The sequence below is a fragment of the Hippopotamus amphibius genome, chromosome 3 (assembly GCF_030028045.1).
Source record: "Hippopotamus amphibius kiboko isolate mHipAmp2 chromosome 3, mHipAmp2.hap2, whole genome shotgun sequence".
In the NCBI taxonomy this organism is placed as follows: domain Eukaryota; kingdom Metazoa; phylum Chordata; class Mammalia; order Artiodactyla; family Hippopotamidae; genus Hippopotamus; species Hippopotamus amphibius.
This window is the reverse complement of record NC_080188.1, coordinates 108,622,466-108,633,428: the sequence shown is the minus strand read 5'-3', so window position 1 is coordinate 108,633,428 and position 10,963 is coordinate 108,622,466. Positions and strand designations below refer to the sequence as shown.

At 33.8% G+C, this 10,963-nt stretch overlaps 1 protein-coding gene across 1 annotated transcript; it reads right to left on the bottom strand.

Moving 5' to 3' along the window:
- Positions 1 to 5,330: 5,330 nt before the first annotated feature.
- LOC130849882 (olfactory receptor 4A15-like) lies at positions 5,331 to 6,248 on the bottom strand. The gene has a single exon (XM_057729116.1). It carries the CDS (start codon positions 6,246 to 6,248, stop codon positions 5,331 to 5,333), a length of 918 nt encoding a protein of 305 aa, XP_057585099.1.
- Positions 6,249 to 10,963: the final 4,715 nt, after the last annotated feature.

Here is a 10,963-nt window from a genome sequence, read left to right as displayed (position 1 = left end):
GAAGACACCCTAAGAGAACTCTGGGACAACATATAATTTACTAAGTTTCTACAAATCATAATTAGCTTAAAGGGAAAGGTCTTTCTTCACCTGGAAAATACTGTTTAAAAGCCAGTAATATTTCAGACAAAACCCAAAAAATAATATAACCATATTTATCAGTATACTCAATCCTATGTAAATCATCATTTATGCTAAGAGATTTCTGAAATCAAAGCTTCCATTAGACTTTGTAAAATATCATACCCAGTTCAGCAGTATGATTATCAAAAATGTGAATTTGTCAAAAATGGTCCTTTCTTTGAATCTTCTTGAAGATGAAGCAATTTTGGCTTAAATGTCTAGGAATGACAAAGGGCTTAAACAGCAAGGTTAAATATCTGATTACAATGTTTTTGAAAAATAAGATTATTTAGCTTGCTGTGACATGCAACATATTAAAATAACAACTAGAATCATGACTGATAATATTATACCAGGACATATGCAAATTTCAGAAACTTTATATAATTTCTGGCATGTCTATACTAATAATATTTAACCATATTGTATAATCTGAAGATCTTATCACTCATTCAGCAATGCTTTCCATGTAATTTAACATATCAAACAATCCTAGTTAGTTTAATATTTCTCTCTGAGGTGGTTCAGGGGCCCTCTGAAGCATCCCAAAGTTGGAAATCAAAAGAACTTTCACTAGAATTTGATAGCAAGTTTGTCAAAAATATCAAAATGTTTCTAAACACTTGGACATATAGGGTCACTGTGAATATTTATTCACTTAACCAAAGTTACAAAAGATTTCAAAGCAAATACAGGTCACTTGAAGAAAAGTAAGTTCACACAATCTGTTCAAAGGCAGCATTCTAAGAAACTTGTTCTCCTATCAGAGAGGAATCAATATAGTCTTGCACCAGCCTACTTTTAATAATAAAGTCCATTTACCAAACTAAATTTACTCTAATCTTTACCCAATTATACACAACTCTCCTTCTTCAAGACTCCCTTTATACAAACCTTTCATAATTTTCTGTAACCATTGTAGTTTTTACCTTATTTTTCCATACAGAAACAACCACCTTCAGGATAAAACTGCTTTTTTTTTTTTTTTGACAAAAATGAATACATATATATGTATATTATATAAATATTTTATATATAATGGGTTCTTTATCCATTCATCCACAAGAGGACATTTTACTTGTTTCCATGTCTCGGATTTGTGATTAATACTGCAGTGAACATGGAAGTACGTGTATCTCTTCAGATTCCTGATTTCAGGTTCATGGGTATATACACAAAAGTAAGACTGTGGAATCACATGGTAGTTTCATTTTTAAATAAAATATGTGAGAAGTCTCCATAATATCCTATGTAGTGGCAGAACAAATTTCTATTCCCACCAACAGTTTAGTAGGACTCATTTCACTACAAGATCACCAAAATTTGTTGTCTGATATATATCTCATATAGCCATCCTAACAGATGTAAGGTGTTATCTCATTTTGGTTTTGATTTACATTTACCTGATGCTTAGTAATATTGAGCACCTTCTCATCTTCCTATTGGCCATTTTTTTGTCTTCTTTGGAAAAACATTCATTCAGGTTCTTTGCCCATTTATAAATTGCTTTTTGTTTTTTCTTGTTTGTTTTTTGTTTTGTTTTGTTTTGCTATTAGTTGTGGATAGAAATTCCTTACATATTTTAATTATTAACTCATTATGATACATAACATTTACAATATTTTCTCCCACTTCTTCCATTCCAATCAACATTTTATCTTTGTTGATTTTTTCCTTTGATGTGAAGAAGCAGTCTGAATTTAGTATTTGAGATCCTCGACTTCAAGCTGAAGTCTTGATGGGATGAGACTTAACAGACCTGATAGCTTTTGCTTCCTCCCTCCAGGACCCCTGAGCTTCCATTTTACAAGTCTGACAACCCCTCTGGATAGATATTGTCTGCATTGTTCTATATCTACATGGAGAAGAAAGTGACACAGAAGAATCTAGTCTTCTATCCATCCCTAGCGAGGTACCATTTATATAACTGAAAATATCTTGGACCCTCCTTAAAAGTCCAACAATCGGCTGAATACCAGAGAGTGAACTCAATCCATGCCACATGGAACAGGAGAATTGTAGAGTCAAGTCCTGCCTAAATTTCTGTATGGTCAGATACAGACCGGTGTATGACAAGGTATAACCCTCCCTGTGGACATATAAAAGCCTGTGTGTAATCCTATCAAATCAAAATGAATGTACATATGCAAATACATCCATATTGGTATTCAGATACTGATCCATGTGTCATCATATACAGACCCAGGTCTGTTCACATATAGATACATATGTGCAATTGGATACAGACATATCACTGAATATATACATACATGTGGTCATAGAGATTTACATGAGGTTGGATACAGATCTGAGTGTGTGGTAGGAAACATACCTTTGTATTGTTGAATCTGGACCTATGGATGTTTGTTTTACAGGCACTCAGACTTCAAGGATTGTGCTGTAATTCATGTCAGCTAAAGAACTAAGCCCTTTCTGACCAGCTTATTGAAACTGAATCAAATGTAACTAAGAGAGTCTTCCTTTTAAAGAAGAAAGCAACAAAGTAAAATTATGTACACTCTATGGAGATGATTACAAATTTTTATTGAGACAACAATCAATCCTTCACAATATGTGTTTTATTCTGGATGGGAAAACAGGATATTAAAATGTGTAGTTTTCCTCAAAATAAATATGTAGCCATGATATCATAAACATCTTGTTACAGGAAATTTTCAAATTTTGCAAAATAACTCTAAAGTTTAAAAGAGGAGGGGAACGATCTGGAAGAGGATGAAAAAATGCCCCCAAATTGACCTTTTTAGATGGTGGAAAACCTAACATAGTAAATGGAAAATTTTCAAATTTTTACTGGGCTTAATAATTATCTACACCAATTTTTTTCCTGTTTCAGTTTAGAAAGATTCCCATCACAATAAAAAATAAAGGTGGGTTGAAAAAATAAAATGTTTTAAAAAGTTATTTTTTAAAAAGTTAAAATTTATAAAATCATTGGAAGGGTACAGAATTTTCCAAGAGCAATGTGACAGAATAAGTCACAAATAAAACAATATTAAAATATCTTTATATAAAACACTCATAATTATAACATAAATGACATAATAAGGTAAATATTTGTAGCCAATTTATATATATATATATATATATATATATATATATTTAATGTGGAAAGAGCTAATCAAAATTTATCAGTAAATATTCTCACTCCATTAGATCAAGAATTCAAGTAACTGATAAAGTCTATAGAGTGAATTCTATGTTCCATACATTGTACAAAGAACAGAGAACACAAAGACAATTAAATAATTTTCCTGACTTCAGGGAGATTACAAACCAATAAACATAGGCTTAATAAATTAACAAAGACTTTTATTTCTTCACTTGAAATAACTACACAATTTTGCAAATGAGCTAAATTTCTGTCTTGGTCCATTTGGGCTGCTATTGCAATATACCATAGACTGGATGGTTTCAACAATAAACATTTATTTTTCACAGATTTGGAGTCTCAGAAGCCCAAGACGGTGCTGCCAGATTCCATATCTGGTAAGATCCAGTCCCTAGTTGATAAACAGCCATTTTTTTGGTTTTTCCTCATATGGCAGGAGGATCAAGTGAGGTCTTGAGGTCACTTTATAAGGTATCAATCCCATTCATGAGGACTCCACCTTCATGACCTAGGCATTTCCCAAAGGGACGACCTCCAAGTACCACTACATTATAAAGGAGTTAACTTATGATTTTGGAGAAGGACACAAATTTTCTTTCTGTAGCAACATCCCAAAGTGAAGGAATAAATTCAATAAGTTCTGATAAATGCTATTGTGTGGTCTTATTTGGTGAATAGTATTCTGTTTGAGAAGACTTTGAGATAATATATCTTCAAATAATAAATATAAAAATCAGGATATAAGGTTTCTTACGCAGTGTGGTTTACTAGTGAAAAGACCCTATCGCCACGTAGCCTTAGCCTGTCACGAATTCAGACTAAGTAAGGGAGGCAGAATAAAGCTTCTTTGACCACATGCTTCCAATCATTTTGATGAAAGTAATATTTTATTTCAAGCTTGATTCAGAGAGAGACAGCATTTTATAAATGTCTCTTTTAAATAAAACAATATATCCTGGCCTCTTTATTTCCCGGTAACCTGTATTTCATTAATGAGGGAAATAAGAATGGCATCTATTGTCAGCATCTTTCTTAAAAATTATATCACCAAAATATTTGGTACTAAGCTCTGTACTTCATGTTTGAAGCTTATGAAATGTGGATTATGCTAAATTTACACCTAAAATGCAGAGCTTGGGTCTCTATAGAAGGCTATGGAATTCTATATGCAAAAAAGGAGATGGACATATTGAAAAATAGCAGAGGTATTACCAGATATTCTAAATTACCTGGGAAGAGTAATGAATCATCTTTATGAAAATGTAACTCCAAACAAACCTGGTCCATCTGAGGCGATAATATGTTTATGCAACTGGGAAAATAAGTCAGCTTTGGTTATTTATCTGCATTTACACCATGTTCATTTATATTATTTTCATAAATTTATCCTCTATATGATTAATATTTACCACTCTGAAACACCATTCTACTTTGATATTAACATGATAAGCAATGTTGATAACGTAATACGAGGATGAGTCAAAAGTTATCCACACTCTCACTGTAGAATTTCAGCCAGAGTACAGATAATTTTTGACTCATGCTAGTATACGTAAAGTATCTTGCAATATAAAAGTATGATATGTACTTCAGTTATTAATATTGGCTATCTTTATGTGGAGAGAAGTGAACAAATTTTTATGGAATGTTACTAATTTTTCTGAAATTTGAAATGAATCCTATTAATTCTAAAAAGATTACGTTATTTGAGAGGGATACATGAGAATATCTTCCACTAACTAAAGTAAATTTATGGTATTAACTACACCTTAACTCAAACAGAGAACATCAATGTATAGCCTTAATAGAGACATTTTGCACACCAAACTATACATATTTTCAAAAGAAAGTATGAAAATCTTAAAAATACATTTCAAATAACATGTACTTTGAACTAGGAAACTATGAAAATATTAAAAGTATATTTTGTTCATTGGATTTATTCATGTAATAAATGTTTTCATTATTCCCAAGTTATTAATTCTGAGGAAAAAATTAATACACTTAAATATCACACAAGGCTTTCCTGAAAAGAGCAATTCTTCACTGAAAATGGGTCATATACTTCCATACTGCCTCATGTTTGTTTTCTGGTCCAGAGCTTTTTCATGGCAGTTTTCATCTCACCATTTCTCAGAGTATAGATTAGAGGGTTCAACATAGGGGTGATAATGGTATAAAACACAGTCAAGGATTTATCAATGGGTAAAGTAGAGGGAGGTCTCACATACATAAAAATGCAGGGCACAAAGAAGAGGACCACCACAGTGATGTGGGAGCCACAGGTGGATAAGGCTTTGTGCCTCCCTTCCTGGCTAATGTTCTTCAGGGAGTGCACAATCACTCCATAGGAGATGAGTAAGACCATAAAGATGCCCACAGAAATTGCCCCATCATTGGCCAACACTGTGAGGGCAATAATGTGGGTGTCAGTGCAGGCAAGTTTTAACAAGGGGTACATGTCACAGATGAAGTGGTCAATGACATTGGGACCACAGAAGGGAAGGTTGTAAACAAAGAGAGGATGTAGGACACCATGTAAAAACCCACCAGCCCAGGCCAAGAGCAGCAGCAGAACACACGCTCGCCGATTCATGACTGTCAAATAATGCAAGGGTTTGTAGATGGCCACATAGCGGTCATAGGCCATGACCACCAGGAGGAATATATCAGCACCACCAAATAAATGCCACATAAAAAGTTGGCCCATGCAAGCTCGGAATGAGATGGCTTTCTTCTCACACAGTAAGTCTATAATCATGTTTGGGGTGATTGTAGTAGAATAGACAGCATCCATTAATGACAAGTAGCGAAGAAAGAAGTACATAGGGGCATCCAGGGTTGGGCTGAACACCACAGTTATGACAATGAGTAGGTTGTCCACCATTGTCACAATGTAGATAAGCAAGAACATGACAAATAATATTTTCTGACCCTGGATGCTCTGAGTGAGCCCCAAGAGGACAAACTCAGTTACATTGTTCCTTTGTTCCATAGGTCCTTGTAGATGTCTTATTTCAGACTTCAGGACAAAATTACCTGTAAATATAATTATTATTAGAGACTTCCTGAAATCTTATGATAGTTTGTTTATTCTTTCAATCAGTAGGCATTATGGTTTATTATATTCAAGTTTTCTTTCAGTGTCCATAATACAAGGCTGATTAAAACATTATTCCTAACCTGAAACATCTTACAGACTAAAGGAGAGGCAAGTAATTAAGAGTAACATGTGGAAAAGGACACATTATTAAGTAAATGAAGTACCACAATTACCTTTCTACCTGGAAGCTAACAGGGTTGTACAGAATTAATACACAAAAATTAATAGTGATTAAAGTTTTGATAATAAACTAAAGAAATATGTCTTTATTTTACTTCTCTTTTATTTAGATGACTTTCTCCATTCTACGGTGGAAGTATCTTCTTAACCAATCATTGAAATTCCAAATAGATATATTTAACAATTTCTTTTTTTTTAATGAGTTAGGAAAAGAAACCACAATATCAATTGACAAAAGTATTTTTGAGACAGATTACACTTAGAAGATACACACAGAGTTCATATCTAAAATAAACAAGTATCTCTAAGCAATTAACAAATAAAATTATTTAAAACATGTAAAATGAAAAAAATATAAATGAACAAATAAAGAAAGAATACATCTAAATAGCCAACAAATAAATAATAGGATGCTTTAGCTTAGCCATGAACAGAAAAGTAGGAATTTTCCCCACAGCCTATACTACATATTGTCATTTTTGAATATATATTAACCAAACAATAAGTTGAAAATATACCATTTTGATTTGCATTCTTTCATTCACTCATTCATAGAATTTTATTGATGACACAAATGAATAATTTATTATTGGTCTTTATATAAAATTAAATCAAATGCAATATAATGTCTATATGGAGGATAAGAAATTTATATTCATATCTTAATAAAACTAAGAATAAGTAATTTAGTACATGCTATGTACCATGTATTGCATATTTTGCTAATACTTCATACATGTTTTCCCATTTAATCCTCATGGTTAGCTATGCTGAGACACATTTTATGGCTGAAATGAAACAAAATATAATTTGGTTAACTCTATAGAGTTAGTAAATGATAAAGCTTCAATTTGAATCCAAGAAACCAAGTTTATAGTATGTGTTTCTAGTGTCTGAATTTCTCATGGAGGTAAAGATTTATTCAATAAAATCCATTTAGGGAGAGGGGCTGGGTCATCACTTTTCAGAAGCAACAGTGCCCTCTGTTCCTTAGAAGATTTGTGCTCCAAGCACAGGAATCATCAACAAACTATGTCTCTAAAGAAGGGTTTTAAAAGCGTTATTTCTGGAGATAAGTTTTCCCAACTCACCGTGCTTTCCTTGAAAGATGAGTAGAGATAGAATTATCCGCACTAGCACTTTCTCTGGATGGAAATTACTATATCATTGTAGATACAAAAAGCATTGCTTCCTTGGAGTGCTTCCAGAGGGAGGGGGCTTAATCCTTGAACAACCTCCCTTGGTTTCACCACCACATCCCTGAGCACATCATCAGCATCACCCTCAACACCAACACCAACACCAACACCAGCCCTGTAGGCAGAGCTTCTCACAAATAAATGGGTGTGATTATATGTCTGTGTGTGTGGGGGGGGGTGTGTGATCCAACTTATTGGTTTCATTAAATAATTGGAACCATTAAGTGATCAGAGCAGAAAGAAATACACTGTATACAGTCTTTCTCAAAGGTGATTACTAGAAAAATAAAGGAAATTAGTACAAGAAGAAAGCAGAAAAACATATATAATACACAGAAAATAGTATCAAGAGGGAAAATATAAAATCTATCTAAAACTATGATATACATACCAGATACTCCTATTCTTCATTACTCTAAGACATGTCTCCAAAACATAAACATCATCTTTTATTTGCTCATCTCATGAACTGGATAGAGGTCAAAAGATAGATATTTAAGTTTTGATAATTTGCCAAAAAAGATTTAATTAAATCAAGCTAAAATTTTTTGATAACTCAAGCCTCTTCATCCTGAGGCTACAGTTTATTTTTATAGAAAAGACAGGTGAACTACTGACAAATTTTAAATAGAATATAATTGTCCTTGTATGTAAGTGATACAATTATTTCAATGATTTCAAAATAGTGGTTCAAATTAATAAGACCATGTTTAATACTCAAATAAGTTGTTAAAATCACTTCAAAAACTCAGTGTCATGTTCTTTCTGTGACCTCTAAAACCCAGTTACCTGATGGTTCCTGTATGTTGAAGGCAGAGATTGTGCAAGTAAGTTTTCTAGGATCATGTCAGGCTAACCAAACATATGGCTCCATCCAGCTTGCACTGATGAAAACTTTTCTCTACCAAAGAGTGAGAAATCATGACATATTACAATTTAAATTTAGTAAATCCAAGAATTAATCACCTAAATCAGGACCACACTGGAAGGCAATCATCCAATCACTTAATGGGGAGTTATTCTGATAGGAACAGTTTCTAAGGATTTGAAGAGAGATTTATAACACATGGTCTAAGTATCCAAGAATTTATAAAAATCATGAAATTGTGCCTGTCACTTAGCTATATTTGAGTTTAATTTGTAAGCAGTTTCCAGTCCACACCTTAGAAGAAACATTATTACTAAGATGTTCTCCTTTGGGTAACAGACCTGGTCTAAATAAGGCAAAGTGCTATGTTCAAGTGACACAGGATTTCAAAATATGTAGACTAGCATCATTTTAACTGCATCCCTTTGAGGCTGTGTCTCTATTGGCTGAGGCACTAATCAGCATACCAGTGAATTCCCATCCACCCCTGAAAACATGTACTTTTCCCAGGGGCAGAGCTTCACTGGAGACTAGCCAAGCTGATGCTCTGCAAACACAAACACAGATCTTGGTATTAACCACTCAGTTATTTGTTCAACAAGTAAGTTCTCTTCTTGAATAGAAGAATGGCCATAGAATGATTTATGTGTGTGATATTACAGATGAAGAAATGTCAATATGACTTGTTCTTGGCCACTTAGCTAGTACCATGAGTGAATTCTTCTATCACCTAATCTGTTGTTCTCTACATCTTTCAAGACTATTATAATTGTGTCACATTGAGCTGCAGGACAGTTCCCATTATAAAGTATTTGAAAAGGGTCCTCAGTCAGAAAATATAAGAACTAAATTCTTTCTCAATGCATAATAATTAGTATTATCAAGTGGCATGCTTCCACTTGAGAAATATTCAGGGTTATAGCCTTCATTCTTTTACTAACTTCAGTTCTAGAAATTATGAACTTACAACACATTTCACAACAGATTACAACTGGCTCACTAATGTAGTTGGCCACAGACTCTGGGAAGTCTGCTGAGAAGGGGGAGTCTCTCTATTTTCCTGAATATGATGGGGCAGCCTCTGTGCATGGATGACCTTTACTAACATTATAGTTATACGATGTTTCTGCCTAACCGTTTACACACGAATTAGGGCAGTTTTCCTCAATTTTTTTCACTGTTGCCCCCTAAAGTTTTTTTTTTTTCTTTTCTTGACATTCTGTTCCCTTAATTTTCTGCCCTGAAAAATAGTAATACCAGAAAAATATTACCCATTTATGTGAGTTATGTATATCCATGTTTTACGTATAAAAACACTAAGAATTGTTTATCCCCCAAGAAACTATTTTTACCTATTGGGAGACATATTGCGCCCATTTCAAATGCAATTTCTTTCTTTTTTTTTTTTCTGCATTGGTTTTTTGTGACTGCTCACAGGCTTTCTTTAGTTGTGGCAAGTGGGGGCTACTCTTCATCAAGGTGCACAGGCTTCCCAGTGCAGTGGCTTCTCTTGTTGTAGAGCATGGGCTCTAGGCAGGAGGGCTTCAGTAGTTGCAATATGCAGGCTCAGTAGTTGTGGCACACAGGCTTAGTTGCTCCATGGCTTGTGGGATCTTCCCCAACCAGGACTTGGACCTGTGTCCCCTGCATTGGCAGGTGGATTCTTAACCACTGCACCAGCAGGGAAGTTCCTAATGCATGTTTTTAAATATCCAACTTATTTTTAAATAGGAAGGGACATAATATGGTTGTTTAAACTTGGACCAAAATGAAATTCTAGCTCTGCCTCAAACAACTACAGAAATCTATATCCAGTTCTTCTCTCCTACATCAGCCTCTTATAAGATGTTTCTCATCCTACCCATTACTAACAAAATTATAGTTTAAGTTTACTTGTTTACTTGCTTATTATCCATCTATTCCCCACTGGAATTTAAGTTCCTAAAAGCTACAGCCTGTATCTGTATTACTCAATGTTGTATACCCAGATCCCATAACTCTCTGGCCCACTGTATAAACTGAACTGTATTTTTTGATAAATTATCCAAATTTCTTAAAATGAGTTAACCATGGATTCATTTCTTTTTTCCAGTAATAAATATTAACACTGTGATAACAATGGGAAAGTCACTATGAAAGGAACACCTATTTAGCTCTTAATGGAGCTACTTCATGATGAAACAGAGTATCAGTCTCCTCAGTGATTGAGTCACTCCGTTTCCTCCAAACATCTTTTTCACTTAAGTGTCACTTTGTTTGAAATTCAACCATTTGAATTTTGTTTCTTGAGCCTATTACAGCCCACTTTTCATGATGCCCATGAAGGGTAATATATCCACAGGAAAAAGATTGTCATGTCT